Consider the following 21,714-nt stretch of genomic DNA (forward strand, 5'->3'; position numbering starts at 1 on the left):
TAACGATGGGTTTTCCAATCCCGAAAATATGATACTTAAATGTACGAAATATTTCAGACGATAAAACGGTTCAATAAAAAAAATCCGCCAAAAAAATGGCAAGCCTTCAGCAAAATTTTTACAAACGTAAAAATTAGTATTGCAGTAGTCATTATTTCAGTCGAGATCCCGAAACTGTTGCGAAAAATCCCGAAATTAAAAAAATTTACCTGAAATTTGTAGGATTAAAAATAATTTTACATTTTAAATTTTCGGGTTCCCGAAATTGTTGCATAAAAATCTCAAACTTAAAAAATTTACCTGAAATATGACAGATTAAAAAAAGATTTTAAATTTTGGGGATCCCGAAATTAATAAATTCCAAAATATAAAAATTTACTTAAAATTGGTCAGATTGAAAAGAAGACTTTAATTTAAGAAAGTAAATTTTGAGAATTTTAAGTATTGTTAGTATTGTTAAAAAACGTCTGAATATTAGAGCTTTTCGTGACTTAAAGCTCTAAATCGCTCAATAAACTGCTTATCCCTACATTTCTTGTTAATGCGTAACATCCCAAATATAATTTCAATTACATTTTCGAAACTTAAAAAAAATCGAATGAGACTAAATTGCATGCAAACTGCAAAACGCGTAACCCGAAATGTTTTCATGAAAACTTAAAATTTTAAGGCATATGTAATTGAAGGCCTTACATCGTTTATGCGGTCATCGGAAATAGCGATTGCACATCAGCACAATTTTAAACCTATTTCTCATGCAATAAATATCATTTAAGCATTCATGGAGTATAATTACATTCTTTCAAATAAATAATTAGATAATAGCTTTGATCATGGAGGCAATTTTGCATTGTAAAAATATAGAAAAAATATCTGTAATTCAAAATAATAGAAAAGTATAAAACCTTTCAAACCACTAAACTGGGCAATTACTTTAATTCCATTCCGCGCACCGTTAAATCGAATGCCAAATAAAGCAATTAAGCAACGCAATCTGCGCCCATCCCTTTACACACGCCTTTAACACTTCAAGTTCACCGTTACAGACAATTCTTTTTCTATAGCAATTAATGTTTTGTTACAATGCCATCACCAGATGCTGATCATCATCATCATCAACGCCACACTCCCATTTTGCCCAAAGCTTTCCATATAAATTATGTTTTGCACACGTCGCTCGCTCATTCGCGCACATCACTTCTGCGCTTTGCTGCTTCAGCGCGTCGCACTTCCGGTGTGCCATCACTCGCGGCATTACGGCATTGCATGTTCTACATTCGTTCACTCGCAATTAAATAAATCAAATTCGACAACTTGCCACAACAGCTGACTGACTGTCTTCCCACCGCGGCGGCACTTCAAAGCCGCAAAGCCATTCGAAGCTGGCTGCGTAGTCGCCTTGAAATGAGGCAATCGATCAGCTATGAAATAACGCTGCTGATGTGCTTGCTCATGGGAAAATAGGAAGTGTGAATGCTGGCTGGCGGCAATAAATAATATTTTTTTTAATATTTGATTTATTTTTTACATGCAAAAATGTAGAGTTGCGTTCAAATAGAACTTAATTAAATATATTTCTAATTCGCTAAAGGCAAAAGATACTTTAGAAGTTTTAATGTTTAACAATTTAATATGATTACTTCCTTTTGTAATATAGTACGATATAAACTTTAATAAAGGTATTATAAATTTTTCTAAAATCAAGTGCGAAATTTCTACGAAATTCAGTTATGACACACGCTGCTTACGTGGTTATAGCCGAGTTTACAAAAGCGCCCCAGTCGTTCTTCCTTTTCGCAGTTTGACTGAACTTAAATTAAGTAAAGCAACTTCAAAAAAAACTTATTCAAGCTCCGAGCAGCAACTACCAAGGTTCATTCTTTTCTCACTTTCATCATTATATCCTTCAAATTGGACTCCTTTTGAGCCAACACAATTATGCCATGAATTAATTCAATTTGCCTTACTCTTATAAGCTTTGACTGTGATGAGCTTCAGTGCTTTCAGCAATTTTTTTCGCTTTCAGCTCATTTGGAGCGCCATTCCCTAGATTGTTGCACAATTTCGACGTCATATTCATAAACCCACGACTCGTTACCAGTACTGGTGCGTTCGATGACTCAAAGATCATGGGCTACGTTTAAGCATCTCTTTTGCGACCTCTATTTAACGTCGTTTTTTTTTACAAAATATTAAGGTCTTGTGGTACGAGCCTAGCACTGGCATGCTTCTTACCCAAAACATTAACTAGAATGTGCTGAATCGATCTATAAGAGATGTTGAGGTGCTCTGCTGTCGTTTCTTTACTTTTTTAGATGTTATTGGAGTTGGTTTGAAAGAGTCTAACAATACATCTAAATTTCTGCTGAATCTTGTAAGAAAAATCATTATGTGTGATAATTCCAAAATATACTCAAAACCCACTAACATTCAGCGTATAAATGATAAAAGTACTTGCCTTGACCTGCTATATTATCCAGAGATAATTGACACACACTGAGTTTTCTAAGTAACTCTTCCTTCAAAGTGTGCTACAAAATGCTTCCACTCGTCAAAACGCTCCCTTTAAGAACAATAACTGTCTTACGAATTATGTAAAATACTTTAACTTAAATTTAATTTCTTGTATTTAATTCTTAATGAACGTACCATAGAGTAGCAATATAAGGTTATTGAAGCCATGAAATCTCTTCAAAGCTTATTCATTTTATTATTTGATATTATACTGGAATATGTAAAAATATAGTAAATATAGCTAAGCCATAGAGAAAGGTAGCAACAAGACTTTCCCATCTGAGCATCTCATATCAGCATGAAATCATTTAAAACCAGGCATTCTCAGAGTGCTAGTAGAGTGACAATTTCGAAGAAGTGTAACTTTGATTTTTTTCATTTTTCTTTTAACTTCAACGAAAATATAGTTTTACCCAATAAAGGACACTACAGAGGCGAGATACATAGATCTTTTCGTCGAAAATTATATTGCAACATAAAGAATCGAATAAAATCTATCGTCAGATGGAACCGCCTTCTGACTGCAAGGTTTAGAAAAATTGGGTTCTGAAGAAAGCAAATATATATATTACATATATAAGATATATTGGCTATTTTGGACTTAAATAATAATCCTTTTCCACCAGAATGGGATTTAAGGAAAAGATTGTGATTGTGCAAAAGCAACCTCATATTATAAATTGGGACAAAAAAACACCCTAAAAATTTGATATTCAAAACAAATGTATTTGCTAAGTTGGTAGGACTGTACATTAGGGTGTTCGTTATTTCCCAAATTTATTTTTGAGCTTGCAGCGCCCTCAAAATTTTTAGTAAATGCCGTAAAAAAAATTATGAAACCCATATGAGCTCTTAATATTGATAATAATCCGTGCCGCAACAACGATTTATTTCTCATTTAAATAACATGGGGTTTTCGTACTTTTTGCAATTAATTTTTTTTTTGCGAAACCAATTGATGCATTGCTGTGGCACCGAATTAGTTTTGTAGGAAATTGAACGTTCTACAAAAATTTCTCTGACATTTTTCAAAAAAAAATATCTAAATATTGTTTTTTTTTTTTGGTCAGTCAGTCAAATTTCACATCAAAAACTTTCAACTTTGACCTTGAATAACTTGGACGGAAGTGATTTTTTTGAAAAATTTCGCAAAAACTTTTTGTAGGACGTTCAATTTCCTACATTATTACATCAATATTATAAAAGTGTACGTTATGGTGCTTAAAGATCATCAGACAAGTCTAAGAGTGATGGCAACAGAGCTGGAGATCTCTCGCGAGTTCATTCGATTTTTATCGAATTTAAAGCCCAAAACCCAATGAATACCACACAATATGTTGTGGAAGCTAGGCTACAGAGAAATATAAAAACTGTTAAAATAAATTCAACACATACCCAATACACATGTATATGTGGTAGAAATCGCTAATTATATAATAGGTATTTGTATCATTGCCTTATTTGTCAAGCCCACATACATATATACACAGATGTAATATTATCCAATTAGTTGTCAAAAGTGTTGCTTGATTTTTACTTGTGGTCGAATAAGGCATTTCCTTTCACAATTACATGGCATAACAAAATTTTTAAATATACTCGTATGCGGCACCAAGTACTTACAAGAAAAACAACAAAAAAGTTTACATTTTTTGAAAACCGTAAAACACAATTTTTTTTGCGAAAAGGTTGAAGAAGTGGAACAAAAATTAATATTTTTTTAATTTAAAGAAATTTTTTTTGGAATAAAAATTTATTTTTTTTTTCATTTAACGAAAATATAAAAATTTTATAAAAATAAAAAAAATGCTAAAAAATAGCCGACACTCTTAAATGTTATATTTATTTTTTCTATAATTATGAAAAAAATTGAAATTTTCAATAATTGCATTCCAAAGCAAAAATACTGCAAATAACCCATTTGGGCGCGCCAAGACAAGTTTTTGCTATTTCTTTTATTTTTTCATAATTTTTTTCATAAAAAATTTTCGCCGCAATGAACCCACAAGCGCTATTAATATAATGTGTATAAACATTTATGCATATCAACGTATGCAGTTGTATATATAAGTATACATATATGTAAGTATATGTTTATATAAATTTATATATATCAGCAGTTACATAGCCATCGCCCGCTACACACTCCAGCGATTGGCATTTTATTACCGCGGCAGCGCTCGGGTTGCAGGCTGGTCAGGCAACAGCTTTATCGGTGCTTCACAGCGCCAGACATCGCCCGTTCCACTAACTGCACATGCTTGCCAAGCCGTGCTTTGCAAATGTATCCACCAGCAAAGCCATACACACAGCGGCGCTCACATGTAGGTTGTTGGTACTACATAAATACAGACATAAGTGCACATGTAACTTGCACGCGTGCTCACTCGCGCCCATTCAACACCGGACGACCTTGCAACCAATCCATGACGCTTTTCAGCACAACTGCAATTCACCGGTCTGGCCGGTTCGGACCGAACGGCGAAGATAGTTCACTTAGGTATAACGCTGGTCGCTTGCTAGAGCGAAGCTAGTCACTCAGCTTGACTGTAGTTTACAGCGCCACACATACATACATTTACAGCCAGTTAGTAAGCTAGTATGTGCTTCAACTGTTGTTGTAACTGTAAGCTGGTATTGCATTTTGTTTTTGTAAGCGGCTGGTGCAAGACGTCAGGCATCAGTCAACAGCAAAAACGCTTGATGCCTGTGGCCTGTGGCCTAAAGCCACTAACCAACAGCCGTCCACCGCTAACCACCAACCGCTAGCCGTCAGCGCCGCAACACCAGCACCAACATCAACACCATCGCCAGCTGCTTGTGGTGTTTTAGTTTTGGGTCATGTTTACGCTTCGCTAATGTTCTCATTTGCGTTTTGTTTAGTTTTTTCTAAGCTATTCAGTATAGTCTTTGCTTGTTTTTTCAGCCTCTTCTTGCGCTTCTGCTGTCCCTTCTTGTGCTTCTTCTATGCCTTTGGTTGCTTCTTCTGCCTTTGGCATTAGATTTGCATTGCATTTTGCAGGTTTCGTGCAATTACCTCGGCAATTTTGTTACTTCAACTCAAGTGCATCAGTTCTTTTGCTGCTTCTGTTGTTGTTGTTGTTCTGCATTTATTGTATTTTTGAAAGGAAGAGTTGCTTTAAAGAGGCGTATGGGCTTGGAAATATCTTATTTTTGCTAAAATGTGTATTTTTTCAAAAACATCTACAGTTTGCTTGAAGAGAAGTGCCTCAAATATTACCTTGTTGGGAGAGTTTTGCAGAAATTTGTTTAAAACAGTTCTTTCATCTAAGGTTGGTCATATTTTCTCTATTGGCTATAATAGTTGAACCATGAAAATATTCTGAAGGAAAGAAAGTTAGACAGAAAAATTCTTGTAAGCACTTCCTTACTGGAGGTCTTTCATTAATTAAGATGGTTAGGGTCTCGGCTATAATCGCATAAGCGAAGAGTTTAGATCTCGGGAAGTCTCGTTATTGTTATCACAAAATATGATTCACATAGTTTTCGAACGGATATTTTGTGCAATAAATCAACTTTTTTCTCTTACAAGTATATTGCTTCTTTCACACACCCCATCTCTTTTTCTCTCCTCGATGGCTAAACAAGTGAAAGCGTATATTCAATAAGTTGTTTAACACTTCTTAGTTGATAATCGTAATTTTTTTGATAAATAATATATAATATTATTAAGATAATTTAATTATTATTATATATTGGTCACCAAGCCTAACTAATCTGAGATTCGGCAAAACGGCATTTAATTAGTCAAGAGGTTCTCAGAGCGTAACTTTAGTATGTCGATTTCGAAACAGTATGCGATCGGCACAGATGTCGGGATCTTACGAGCGTACTGCGGAACGATGGATGTGCCATACGTTTTAAAAGAGGTAGGGGGACAAAAAATTCAATATCTTTGGAATGGTCTGAATGAACAAAAATTTTTTTGCAAAGGTGAATATTTTCTGCGTTATGTAACGTACCTTAAAATTTTTTTTAACTTGAAGAACACTTAAAAAATTTCAATTGTTTAACAAAAAATTATGTAAAATATTATTATTTAAACAGATGGATCATGAAAAAATATTTATAATGCAGCACGAACATTTTTCTTTGATTTCACAAAATTTTATCGATTTATCTCAAGTAGTTTATGAGAAAATAATTTTATACTTTTAAAGTCCTCTAAATTTCAACATTCAATAACTTTAACAAAAAAAAAAAAGAATTTTAACGAAATATTTATATCACGGGTTATGCGTCTGGTAACTTTGCTAATGAACTGCTAATTTTCAAAATCTGAGATTTTTCGAAATTTTCATGGACCACTTGACGTGGTTTGACCCAGCTTTAACTCTTAGCGATATACGTATAAGGATTTCGAACTCATAGAGGCGCTTGTACTGAGCACAAAAAATCATATTTCGCAGTTTGGGTAGGTCGGAGAACCTTTTGAAATTGTTATATATACATATGTGTGTACATATAAATGATCGGAGCGACGATCTAACATCTCTCTGTGTATTCAAGTCTCTAAGTTTTTGAGATATAGATCCGATCACATGTTTTATCTTTTCTCTCTAAGAAGCTGCTCGTTTGTTGGAACAGCCGATATTGGACTACTGTAGTTATAGCTGCCATACAAACTAATCGCTCAAACGCAGCTCTCATATAGAAAACGTTTTTATTTGACAATATATCATCACGAATATCACAGGAATTGTTACATACATATAATCTCCGGTCAAATTGTTTTCATTGGTTCACTCTAGTATATAGTTCTCATAGATCAAAATCAAGCTTAAATGCTTAATAATGTATATGCTTATTTTGTTTGTTCTAAAATCAATATTAAACAATATATAATATTATGCCGCTAGTAAGCTCTCTTTCCCTGTATAGCTTTCTCCCTCTATCCCTCCCTCGCATACGCTATATCAAGATTTCACTGTTTTTATCTATTTTATATTCCAACAATTCAACCACCAAGATTTCATACAAATTGGTTTGCAGCTCAAATTTTTTGCTTCTTTGCGCAAATTGTCCTTCTGCGCGATATGCTAATTTTGTAAATTAAACGTTTACGACTTTATTGCTTGCTTTTTTTCTGTTTCTGTTTCTGTTGATTTTCTTAATTTGAATGTGGCTTTGCTGCCACCGCCGTTCTTCTTATTGCCACCAGCAATGCCACTTCGGAGCCATAAAAGCAGCTACTGTGTGTTTGTATGTATTTATTGTTGTTGTTGTTGCTGCCATTATAGTTAACAACTTTGGCATTGCTGTTTGCATCTTTCTAATGCTCTTGCTGCCGATTTCTGCTTCAGTCTTCCAAGACGTTCAGTTTCTCAGTTTTAATGCTTTTCAGTCTTCTTCAGTTCTTGAACAGCGTTTTTAACTGTTTATAAAAATTGTTTTCGTTGGCTGCATTTGCATTTATCTTCCTCTTTGTGTGCGGCTGACGGCTGAATGCCGCTTGATTTATGGGCTAAATACAATTCTAGTGCGGCCACAGTGCGCGTCATCGCTATAATGAACTGTTATTATTCTTATCGTTGTTGTTGTTACTGTTGCCATGATTACATGGCTCTTGTTCTACTCGTGCTGTCATTATTGTTGCTGTTGCTCTTGTTGTTGCTGCATCTGTGTCCGTGGCGGATGTTGTTGTAGATGCCCTGCTATTTGGCTGGCAATTACCATTGTTGATCCGGGTGGCAAGTGTCGAGTGGCAAGTGGCAACAGCAACAGAAAACGAGTACTTTGATGCAGAGGTGCGCTCGAAACTGTGTCAAAGATGTTGCTAATTCAACTATTATGTAGTTGTACTTGTATTTTCGATTTTATTTTTTTGCTGGCTTTTTTAAGTGCGCCTAAATGTTGTTGTTTTTTCTACTTTGTAATGGTAAATGCTTTCAGATTTGTTTAAAAAGGCTTTTTGGTTCTTTTGCTTTCTGCATTTTGCGTTCAAGGTTCCGTTAGGAGCGGTTAATAAAGCATAGCAAAGACGCAAACCTTCACAAAGGTAAACAAATTAACAGTTTTTGCTTTTACATTTACCATAATTCTGTATGATGTGAGTGGCGGTGTAGCTTGCGATTTTTTCTCGACTTTTTGATAACGGTTTTATAGGCGGAATAAATAAACTAGTAGAGACTATTAGTTGGAAAATCGACTAGTTTAACCGTTACCAAAATCATGAACTATTCAAATTTAATCCTGCTATTTCAACAAGACGGCGCCACTTCCCACACATTGCATCAATCAATGTATTTGTTTTCGGTCACAGATAATTTCACTTTTTGATATCACATCGTTAGACTTTTTCCTTTGGAGATGTGTTATGTGAGAAGTCTTAGGTCTATGCAGCCGATTCCGCTTCTATTCAGGCCTCGGCGCAAAACATCACGCGTGTCATTCGCCAGTTACCAGTCGAAATGCTCGAACGAGTCATCGAAAATTGGTCTCAATGAATGGACCATGTGAGACCTAGCCGCGGCCAACATTTGAAAGAGATAGTTTTCAAAAAATAAATGCCAAAAATGTTCTTTCGAATGATAATTATCATTCACTATTAAATTTGAAGTTTCTGTGTTTTTTCTTTAATAAGATAGGGAACCTCGAAAGGGATCATCTTTTATTTCAAAACTCAAAAGTATCACAACTTGAAGAAAAAAATCTTTTATCGTTTTTTTCATTTCTTCAAAATATTTTCAGCAAGTTTCTTCCTCTACTGCCTTCTCGTTGTTATATCATTATCTTCCAAATGCTTAAATCGTTAAATGCAGAATTATCAGTTAAACGAAGTCGTACGCCTTAAATATGGTCAGCGTGAGCATTAAACTCAATGCAGCAATGGTGAGAAGTACAGACACTTATCCGTTAATGGCGGACAAAAACTGAAAGAACACATTTTATTTGCTTACAAATTGTTGCAGTTACCTTTAACGGTGTGTCTTTTAATTAATACGCTAATAAAATGGCGTTATAAAAGTTCTGAATACACGTTGCATTGAAAGAAACAATTTTTTTTCTCGTATTTTTTTGTCAAATTTTGTGGCAATTTCATTTATGGGCGCTCAAGATTAAGAATCTTTATTTGGAATTTTAATTAACTTGTACCGGTACAGCGATTAAGGCGCCTATTAACCAGCAGATTCTCGCGTAAAATATTGCATTGCTGGGTAGCAGGTCTCATCTTACGAAGAGATTACGAAATTCTTGAAATATGGCGGTAATCATTCGAATAAAGTGGCAGCATTAAATGTGGCACATTCTCTTTGAGACGAGAATGCAGAAATATAATCGTATGTGATACTTTGTAGGCATGCGCTGGCGAGGAAGTTACAAGTATTTAAAATTTAAGTTTGTATTCTTTTCTTATTCTGTTTAATGCCTTGTTCGATATATTTCTTAGTGTAAACTAATACAAAAAAAATTCAAAAAAAATTTAAAATGTCTAATTAAGCACAAAGAAAGTGGCGCACTTAAAAGTAAACAATAACAATTTTTAGAAAAATGATAACTAAATAAATTAAAAAAAATATTATATTAAAAGAATTATGCCGCTAAAATAACAACAACAACACGAACATGACTAAATTGACTCAGCTCATCGTGGTAAATTTAGTATACCTTGTTTAGGGTATAAAAAATATACAGGATATTTTTAACAGCTTTAATGAAATGCTTGTAGTAATAGTAAAATTTGCGATTGATTTCAGAAAATGTAATTGCTTTTTATGACATTTGCAGCTTTCATAGGAAAAGCTTATTCAGCGTTATAAACTTGCCTTTAATTAATATGCAAAAGCTTCCAGTTAGCATACTACTGTGATACAAAGTGAAATTGTTTAAATAATTTGAAATTATTTATTTAATCTTCCAAATTAGTTTTTTTCCCTTCACAGTAAAACCCTTTCGATAAAACGCACTTATGCAAACGCTCTTCACAGTGCTCAATATATTAACGTAGTATTTTTCAACATCATTTAGTTTTTATCTCCTCGCTCGTCAGTCAACAAGTCGTATCTCAACAAAATCAACATACATTTTAGCGGACTTTTCTCAGCTACCTGGACAGGAATTTTATACAGCCGATTTTCGATGAAATGTTGCTGAAAAATTCAAAGCCAAAAAGGTGACACACTTTCCATGAAAATTTCTTGTGTGGCAGGCAATTTGCAGTTGTGCACAAGAAGCAGCTCATGCGTTACATCGGGTACAATCAACAGCGAAATATATGTGAAGGAATGTTTACAAAAGAGATTGCTACCATTTCTAAACCAACATGAACTGTTCAAGTTTTTTTGTGGCCTGACCTCGCTTCATGTCACTATAGCCCAGCAGGCTTAGAGGGGATCCAACACAATGGAGTGATTTTAGTATCAAGAGTATCGAATCCACCTAACTATCCAGAACTAAAGCCGATTAAGTGATACTGGGCTTTGGTAAAAAGGGAGATGAAGGCAAAAAAGAAAACAAAGTGGCCAAAGATTTTCAATACTTTAAAAGAAAGTGGTCTTCAATAGATATGAGAGCATCGGACACTACCATAAAAGCACTAATAAACGGGGTTCCGGAAAAAAAATATTAATAAAACATAATAATAATGTCCATGAGGAGTAGTCATCCTTTAGGATGCTTGCTCGTGACGCAAATTTCAATAGACTCTGTGGCCTCACTATAGATACCTCTTCCACTGTATTATACCTTGGGTACAGCAGACGCTTACAGCGTAATCTTGCCAATGCGGGACAAGTCCTCAAGAGATGCTCTATTGTTTTCCTGATGCCTTGCTCTAGAAATTTCCGGCAGCCTTCTCGAACTCACAGTTCCATTTTGCGGGCGATTGTTGCCACCAGACAGTCGCCAGTTAGTATTATCATCATGTTCTTACAGTTCTTCTATTGATCCCCCTGCGGGTACGGGATACCCAGTGTTCGGGGGGGAAACCGAATAAACCCGCGACTAAGATTCTGGCCACCAGTCCAGGGCTGTATGGAAGCTCAACTGGTCGTAGCTTCGGCTACAAGGTCATACCAAAGACTTTAACCTTGTACCACGGGGAGCAGTAGCCCCTGGAGTTTGCTCCAGTCTGCTCATTGGGTTTGGCCCTTTGTGGAGATTCGTGGTGGCTGTGGTTAAAACCCAAATCGCGGGAAGAACTGACTTTGTCAGTCGAGTGTGGAGTTGCATTGCAAACGGGTGCCGGACCCAAAGTACGGCAGAGGTTTTAGATGGACCTCGCGCCCTACCAAGGTGGTTATTGTGTCCATGCCACACTGCCAATTGGTACTGAAAATGTTTACCCAGTTCTCAGGGCGCTGATCGACGCATTGTATTGATCCGTTTTGCTTTTGAGCACCGTGGAGTTAAGCTGTCGACAGCAGGATCCCACGTTAAACACAATCAGACGTTGTTCTTCTATCAAGTGCTAATAGAAATTTTGTGTATTTCCGTTCTACCGGTTTGAACATGACTTTTGCAGTAGTTTTTTTGTAAAATAATTTACTTTACGTGTGCTTCTCACCTTGCACTTGCAAATTACTCTGAGCGTCAATCTTATTCCTTCGATCATTATCTGATTTTTATTTCAAAAAGAGGGTGAGAGTTTCAAGTCGATTTGTGCAGCCTCAACTTCAAAAGTGTACTTGGTTACTTTGCATAAAGTGCCACTGAAGCTTTTACTTTTTTTATTTTGGTTAAATAAAATTTTCTTTATTAAATTTAATTATTTTTAAAATTTTTATTGCGTTCTATAACCACAAAATATGTTCAGTAATTAAAAATAATTAAATCCAATCTGTAAAAATATAAAGCATGCTCTTAAAAAGCCATAACAATTCTAGAAAATCGAACTCCATACTTTTCTTGCTGAAAATTCACAATGACTCATATTGTGCCACGGTCTGCAAGTGTTGCACTTTGTGCCACACATGCCATATTAATAAAAATAAATTATATTAAAAAACAATGCCAAACAAAATTGCTGTTTACAATCAAATAATAAAATAGTCCATTAAGGAGACTTTCAAAACTGACAGCGGCGAACGAGGCAGGCACCACAATGCAGCTGCCACGCAGTCAAGCAGCATGTCTATAATACATATACAAATATTATTGTGTATATATTTGTTGTCGAGCGACAACACTTGTGCATTTGCCACATGACATGTTGCGCGCGTTGCCATTGCATGTGTTGCAACACATTGCGGTGTTTGTTCAAAGCAACAAATTGGAATGCTATGCGCAGTTATTTCGGTTCTTTTTTGCTGCCAAACACTAAACGCTACAAAATGCTTGCTGTACAAATGGAAAATAATTAAAAAATAACAACAAAAAACAAAAACCAAGCATTTTGACGTCAAATTTCGTTGCAAGATAAGCTGCATTTGGTGTTGCACGAAATTTGCATATAAGCGTTGATTGAGTGCCACCGCCACCGTCACCGTCACCGCTGCCGTTAGCAAGGGGCGCACAAACGCGCGCTAATGATTAATGCAGCGTCGGCGTTAAAACGCTAACTGACGTGACACTAAAATTTTCATTTTACCTTCTTTTGAATTTTCGAAAATTTGCAGCAAATGCTTATATGAATGCTTGCACCAACATGTGGCGTGTGTTTATTATCTTAGCATTTCCTGCATGGTCAAAGGTTTGCACGTGCAAATCAGCCCGAAAGATACCAAACAAAAATCAACAATAAAGGTTAAAAAAAACGGCACGTTCGCCTTCACTTGTGGCACAGTGGGCGTGTTCAACTAATTTATTGCACATATGTTTTGTATTAATTATCTAGTTTGTTGTTGTTATTATACTTGTTGCGGTATATATTAAAACTGTAACACTTTACAATATTGCTGCAGGCTTTGCAGGTTGACGAAAATGTAGTGCAACGCGCCTTTTGGCAGCTAATTCAAGATATAGAAATGTTGGCAGGTTTTTGGGGGTGTCCGAAATGAGTTTTCCTTCTGCGTATGCCATGAGTCATGTGGTGAATGTAACTATATATGTGGGTACACTCACACATATGCTTATAAGCAATAAATATTTGATAATTGCGCGCAGACATATTTGACAGACAACATAGCGAGCGCATAAGTCATACGTTTCGGGTGTCAAATATAAATTGGGTGACAGGGCGTATGAGTAATTTATTGCATTCTGCTATGCAGGAGTGTGGACGACGGAATGATGTGATAGGAAGGGGAATATTTTTTGTTTTTTATTGAAAATAAATATTGTTTTGTGAAAAAAGTGTGATAAAAAAATGTAATAAATTTGAAAAATTATATTACATATTTTCTATTTTATGGAAATCATGGAAAACTATAATGGTAAAAGTAAATAGATAAAATATTTATTATAAAAGTAAAAAAATTGTAAATATGAAAGAATTTCTAGGTTAGTGAGAATATTTTTTTAATTTTATAACAAATTAATAATAAAAAAATTTTAAACTATGTATTATACATTTTTTTTATAATAAATATAGTTGTACTGACTCATAAATTTAAAATAAAAAACATACATAGGTATATATATATTTTCACAGTCGCCAATCATTACTAATTTGTATATTTTATTCTCTTATATTTGCAGCATCGGCTTATGCGGTTTTGATAATCCAATGCGCGATCAGAAGACCGAGGAATATAAGCGGCACATCGGGCAGGTGAGTAAAGCCTTGAATGATAACCATAATTACTAAGTGTTATTCTGCGTTTGCTCCGAAATTCGTCAACTTGAATTACAATTTTAAAACTAAAACTTAGCTTTTTATTATTATTATTTTTTTAATATTATTTCTTTCATATTCCCGTTGAAACAGTGCCTTAGAACTTTTACACTTAGGGTTTTCACAAGTCTCATAAAGTTATAAGTTATAACGATTCGAAAACATAGCATTGAGAATTGTAAATGTGTAAACTCATTTTTGTATGAAATCCAACAACAATTTTTTTAAACAAGTGTTAAAATTTTTAATTTTAATATTTAATATAAAATAAAATATTTTATTGAAAAGTGTAAATATGTATATTTATAATAATATGAAAACAACCAATATTGGATTTCGATTATTAAATTGCCAAGAAAAAAACTTCAAAAAGGTGGCCACCTTTTGAAGAACTATACTTTTATAAATATGTATTTGTGCAATCAGTTTACTTTGATGCCCATATTTTCATTTATGTGATTAATTCCATAAAAATTAAATTAAAATGTGGCAGCCTTCCTTAGAGAATTATTAAGTGAATTCACTTTTTTCATTAAAAATTAAACAAAAATTCAACAAACATTTCCTTACTACATTTTCACATTCCGTTAGCGACAAATATTCTTAAAACTTTTTAGTTCAATACTTTTTTTGTTATAACTCGTTAATGCTATAAATTTAACTAAAAACAGGTGGCAACCTTGCTCACATATGTATATATTTTCATCAGAAGATTTTCTTAAACTTTTTGTCATTGATATCCATTTTGTAATAATTCGCTTTTGTGCACAATTTCATTGATTTGAAATTGGTAAAAGCTGGCAACACTGTTCAACATTATTTTAAATTTCAAGCTACCTTCAACCTCTTACGTTTAATACTTATATTTTAGAGTTTCTTTAATTTATACATGTTTTTATTCATAATTTAAAAACAGGTGGCAACATTTCTCAAATATATTTTCATCAGCAAGTTCTTTTAAACACCTTTTGTTTAATACGCATATAATAATAAGTCGTTTATCTCAAAATTTTATAAATTTGATATTATAAAAGTCTGGCAACACTCCCGAAAGAACTTGCAATAGAAATTTTTATAAACCTCTTAAGTTTAATGTACATTTCTTGAGTTTTATTTTGTTTTGTTATTAAAACTTTACAAAAAGATGGCAACGCTATTACATTGTAGTGGAACAATTTTACTACCTTGCCATTTACAGGCAATTCATTACCTCTTACAAAATCAGGAAACCATCTGCTTGTTTATGTAATGGTTAATGTATCGACGTGTCCAGAAGATTAATATTGCAACACGCCTCTAAATTCGCACAGCAACACTAGGCTTTACCGTAACAAAAACAAAAATAGCAACCAATCAGCAATCGTAGGGTAAAAAATGTCTTTAGGTCAAAGCAGTTGGCAGAAATTAATGAGCACAATTGTGCTACCACAAAAGAACATCAATCAAAGGGTAGTTAGAAAATAAAAATTATTTTTCTTTTTGTTGTTGAGAATGTTGTTGAAAAAGTGCGCGTGACTCACGAGATTCATACTCATGCTTGATCATGTAAGAGAATATATAGAAAACAAAAAATAATAATAATTTAGAAAATCAAAACAAAAACCACCTCAGGTGCGATTAATCGATTACATTTGGCCGCTAATATGCACTCCAGCGAACAAGTTAAGTCCATTAAAGCAAATCCGCGCTGACTTTACTATTTACTCAACCATTATTGTCCACATAAAGCGCAGACCACACTTAACCTGATAATAAACGCGAACAATGGTCATAGATAAAGCATGGCATAGAATAGAGATATTTTTGTCGATTGGCCATGGGCTAAATGATTTTCGGTAAATTCGTTACAAAACGCTATTTGTTTACATAATGTATGTATGTGTTGGTGGGTGTGTTGAAAAATTGAATGCCCAGCAATCGCAAATTAGAATTAACGCACTATTGTTGTGGACATGGCCTGCAGTTGCGCCGATTCTTATTACGCTTTGCGTGCATTTGCGCTCTTTGACGATTTGTTAATTGTGACTTGTGACTATTTGGGGCTCGCGAATTGGAGAGGGTGTTGCGATAAGTAATTGCTCGTTGATTTTAAGTTTGAGAGATCAAAACTAATATATTGTTCTAAGATTTACAGCAAAAAGGAATTATAAATTATTTGATTAAAATGAATTTGATGAATTTGGTTGAGCAGAAACCTTTTCGTTTCTTTTCTAACGATTTAATTAATTTATTCTCATATTCAATTCTCAATTATCGGAATTAAAAAAAATAAAATTTTTGATACATAAAAATCTTTTTGTTTACTAATTTTTTAATTTGTTTTTCTGCTTGAAATTCACAGGGCGTCAAAATCAAAATGGATGACGCTGGCAATATACTCGTTCGCCGCTATGCCAAAAGCAATGTTTACGTTAAGAGCACAGCGAGCGCTCCCAACGAGGAGACATCCATTGGTGCCGACATACTCAAATTGCCAAACCAAGCATTGGAAAGTGAAAAAATAGTCAAAGTGAGTATTTTCTTCTTATGAATGCAAGCTTTTAAGTTTATTAGACATTACAATTATAAAAAACTAATTTAAAAATATTTGTACAAAAAAAATCGTAAACAATAAGTTATGAAGTTAATTTTGACCATTTTTTTTTGGAATATGATAAATTAATTAACTCATTACAATTTTTGATCATATCAAAGAACAAGACTTGAATAATTATTATGAGCTTTTCATAAGCAATTGTTGAAAATTTTTCATTTGGCAGTTGGTTTCCGGAGACACCGTCCAAAAACCTCTCCAGATGACGAAGGATTCATCTAAAATCCAAAATTAAGATTATAGTATAGGACGTGACTAATTGAAAATTGCAATAATTTTTACCATAAAGTGCCTTTAAAAAATATGGTGTAACCAAAAACACAAAGTTCTTTCACCGGGTCATCTTTTAGAAGAACTGTGAAAAATTGTCATAAGATCACTTCATTGATTTTTGCGAAGTCGTGACCAATGACTTTGAAAACGATGTTACGAGAAAAACAGTACCAAAGATTGAAGTAGTCGACAGGTCTGACCTGGCGGGCCATTCTCCCAAAGTTTCTATTTCCTACACTCGTATTGCGGTTGCCTTGAAATTTTCAGAAAATGTTCTAAATATATTAAAACCTTAAAAAAAATATATGAAATATCAAAACCCACGTAACACCTTTAAACGAAAAGTAGTTGTACTGAAGAATGAAAGTTAAAACCTTAACAACTAACGCATATGAATATTATTTCCTATCAATAAAATAAAAAAAAACTAAACCTTTACAAAACAAAGGAAGGAAAAAATTTATAAAAAATAGATATAAAATAAATAATTTTTTACAAAAAAAAAAAAATTCAGAAAATAAATTTGAAAAAAAATTGCATTCATTTTTATTAATTACCTCAAATTTATAACTAATCAAAAAGATGTTTAATAAGAAAAATATTAAAAATAACTAATAACTTATTTACTGAAAATATTTGAAACAAAGTAGTTGTGTTAAAGGAGAAGATAATTATACGAAATTTTTTTAACGAAAAAATTATAAAAAAACAAATAAAAATTATTTCTTTAAAAATTTTTTATGAACTAAACTTTTACAAAAAGTTTTGAGAAAAAATATTAAACAATTTTTGTTTTTAAAATTTAAGAAAAAAGTTTTTTTATCAAATAAATTTTACAATAAAATTGCATACATTTTTATTTATTATATCAAATTTAAAACTCATCAAAAAATGTTTAAACAAAATTTACTGTGGAAAGTAAGAAATAACTTATTTACAATAAATATGAAAAAATTGGTAAAATTACGTAAATGTTATTTTCTATTGAAATATATCATTTTAACAAAAAAATTTATGAAGTAAACTTTCACAAAAGAAGTTTAAAAATAAATTAAACAAATGTTTTACGAAAGGAGAATTTTTATCAAAAAAATTGTATAAAAAAAAATTGTTGTCATTAATTGCATAAATTTATATTTTGTTCACAAATTTAAGATTAATCCAAAAATACTTAATTACAAATATTTATACAACAAAAACAATAAGCCATAAGTTATTTACCAAAAAGTTTTAAATGAAATGGAATTGTGTTAAAGAAGGAAGGTACTTTTTACGTAGTTCAATTAACGAAAACAGTTAAAAATTACATACACATATACTATTTTTTTATTAAAATACGTAATATTATAAAAATTAAATTTGGAATTTTCAATTTGTATACATTTCTTAATCAAATTAACTGGGCATAAATTCTGACAGCCACACATTTTTAGCGAGTACTTAATAATTAATTAACTTAATTTAATTTTTTTTATTTAATATTTTGAAATATTTTTTAAATTATTTGTTGGGAATTTATTGAAAAAGTTGTTTTTGAGCAGTTTTATTTTACGATTTTATTAAATTTATTTTTAAACATGATTATTATATAACATTACACACATATTTTTAATTATTTTAATACTTAATTTTTTTTATAAATTTATTATTTTTATTATAACATTTTTTCAGTAATTTATTTTTAGTATTAAATTTCTTATTTATTTATTTTTTTAATATTTATTCTCGTTTTATTTATACTGCAATTTCATATTAATTTTACAATTTTCCACTCTTTCAGTTATTCGATATGAAAAAATTCCAATCGAATGTAAATCGTGAACTTCGTCGTGCTTATCCCGATCGTCGACGCCTGGAGACGCAATGTCTGTCCGTTGTGGCTTTTGTCAAATCGGAGAACGATATATTGGACTGTCCCGTTTGGGTGCTCATTGTCAATGTGGTCGCAATGGATATGCTAAAGAGCAAATTGCCACCAGGTAAGTGCACAGAGAAGAAGAGGAGGGCAAAGACAAATATAAAAAATTACAAATAATAATATTATAAGAAAATAAAAATTCTGCTATTAATGTATGCTAATATAACTAATCAACGGTTACATATACACATACGCGCATCTTGCCAACTTTTCTATAAGCTTATGACCAACCATTGGCGCAGCGGCTTAAGCCAAGCGAATTCATTTGTGGCTGCTGCAAAATGTTAGCAATTTATTAGGTTGGGCTCTAGCGCTTGCGCTTTAGCATTAGAGCGATTTTATTTTAATACTTGTTCTACGTTGCTGTTGTTCTTGTTGTAATTGTAGTGCAGTAGAGGTTGAAAGTGCAGCCATGGATCTCAGGCATCCGCACGAAGATCTCATTGTTGCGCTGCCATAACGAAACTACACAAATGCAGTAATAACTCATATGTATATAATGTGTGTAGATATACATATATATAAGTACATATGTATATACATACTTGTATGTATATATCAACAACTTTATGCAACTTTGTATGCGATTTTTCTAGTTTTCATTCTTCTATTTTGAACTTCGCTGGCGCCGCACTCCCCATTCGCTCGACAAGCGGTTCAAGGTTGACACCAAGCAGCGCTCACATGAGCTTAGTGGCGCTTGTTGCTGTTGCAGCTGCAGCCACTGTTGTTGGCCTTTCGCTTTTGCGCGCACCGAGGCACATACACACTCATTTGTAAATACATATATACGGGTTTGTGCAGGAATGCATAGGTAAATTTTGCGGTAAATTTCAAATGCCAGCCGGCAACATTTTCATTTCGCTTTTTAAATGTCAAAGTGTCAGCGTTTTGGCCTGTGTTCGGTTCGTGCCGCGATAAAGGGCGGCAATAAAAGTGCGCATGCGCAGCAGCCGCACGCAACGTGTTGCCATTGTCTCAAAGCGTTTGGCGCATAAATCAAAAGCAAACTTATTTCTATATATACATACATATATGTATATGTATGTGTATGTGAGTGCATCTATCTATACATATGTGCTCATGTATGTGTATCGCTGCAATATCTACGCACAGAACGCATGTCAACGCATTTTAGCATAGACAAAGCCAAAGAAACAATAACAATACTAGCCACAAAGCCGAAATTTGCATATTTTTCCACAATACAAAAGCAATAGTAAACACAAAAAAATAGTTAAATTATGCTTATGCAAACAATTGACAGCAATAAATGATTTATGCGTTCTAACATTACACATTTCTTAATTTTTATCACATGACAGTTTATGCTAATTCCAACTCTCTCTGCTCTCTTCTTCTTTCCACCGACAGTGCAACGCCCCATAGTGGACATTAAGAATCGCCCTAGGATCCCCATACCCGACGAGGATCCGTACAGCGTGGCCGGCAATGGCAGCGGCGGCAGTTCGGGCAGCTCTGGTTTCGGTGCTGGCAGCAGCCATCATTCACAACAACAACAGCAGCAGCAGGTCGCCGCCGCCAGTATGGGCATGCACACCATGAACGGCGCTGGTATGAATGGTGGCACCGCAGTCGCCGGACATGTGGCCGCCACACGTGAACAGTTGCTATTGCAGACACAACAATTGGCTCATAAACGCAGCGAGAAACCGCCGAAATTGCCGCCACGCGATAATATTTACTCGCATGACATTATACCCAAGGTGAGTGCTCAGCATATGAATGTTAAAATATTTCACTTTTTTGTAGGAAATGAACTAAAATAGTGCTTAAAGAATATATGCGACAAATGACAAGAAACTTTAGTTTAATATTTATTTTTTAATTTTTTATTTCAATTATATATAATTATTTTATATTTTTAATTGTAACATAATAACAAGCCGAAATTGTTAATTTGTGGAGCTAGAACTTCAACTTTAAGTAAAATTTTCTGTCTTTATTATGAGGCCCAAAAGTTGATAAGAAAGTGATAAAAATGAGTGTTTCCTATATTTCTGGCCTACCTTTAGGCTGAATCACAATTTCAATGGCATTTTTCATATTTAGTTTACAATGTCAAAAATAGTGGCGATCATATCGTAAAGGCAGATAAGGAATTTAATAGCCGTTGCCTATATTTTCGTTGAAAATGTAATTCTAAGAACCTTCTAGGTAAAAGTGAGATTGTGGAAAGAGCGCTACCTAGGCTAAACCTATGAACCGCGAACAACGGACTAGGTGTTAACTCTACTAAAACAGAACTGCTGCTTTTCTACAACTATCTTCAGCAATTTTTTTTTCACCACAGATAAATATGTGGGGTTAAAGTCGATACTAAATTAAATTGGAAGACTAACATTGAAAAAAGGACAAATAAAATGTCTATGGCCTACTACACCTGCAAGATAATACTTAGCAGGTACTGGAGCCTAGACCAAATATTGTTATGTGAATGTATACGATCGCCATAAGGCCAGTTCGAACATACGTAGCACTGACTGGTTTGGTGGCTAGTTCTAGCAGGAGTATTAAGAGCAGCTTATAAGGGGTTACCGATGCTATAAGGTCATGTTCAACTGATGTACTCAATACAATCCTGCATCAGCTGCCCATAAACATCTTTATTCGGAGAGTAGCAGCATGTTCTGTTAAAAGAATACAAGAACTAGAAGGTTG

The 21,714-nt window shown here is 33.6% G+C and overlaps 1 protein-coding gene across 1 annotated transcript in view; it reads left to right on the top strand.

Annotated features, from left to right (window-relative positions):
* Nucleotides 1-21,714, top strand: part of LOC120772430 — an 84,114-nt gene that overhangs the window by 52,897 nt on the left and 9,503 nt on the right. The window contains exons 3-6 of the mRNA XM_040101042.1: nt 14,113-14,185; nt 16,590-16,757; nt 18,895-19,093; nt 20,407-20,759. Of these exons, the coding sequence (XP_039956976.1) occupies nt 14,113-14,185; nt 16,590-16,757; nt 18,895-19,093; nt 20,407-20,759 (793 nt within the window). The remainder of the gene's footprint in view (nt 1-14,112; nt 14,186-16,589; nt 16,758-18,894; nt 19,094-20,406; nt 20,760-21,714) is intronic.

The sequence above is a fragment of the Bactrocera tryoni genome, chromosome 3, assembly GCF_016617805.1.
Source record: "Bactrocera tryoni isolate S06 chromosome 3, CSIRO_BtryS06_freeze2, whole genome shotgun sequence".
Lineage (NCBI taxonomy): Eukaryota > Metazoa > Arthropoda > Insecta > Diptera > Tephritidae > Bactrocera > Bactrocera tryoni.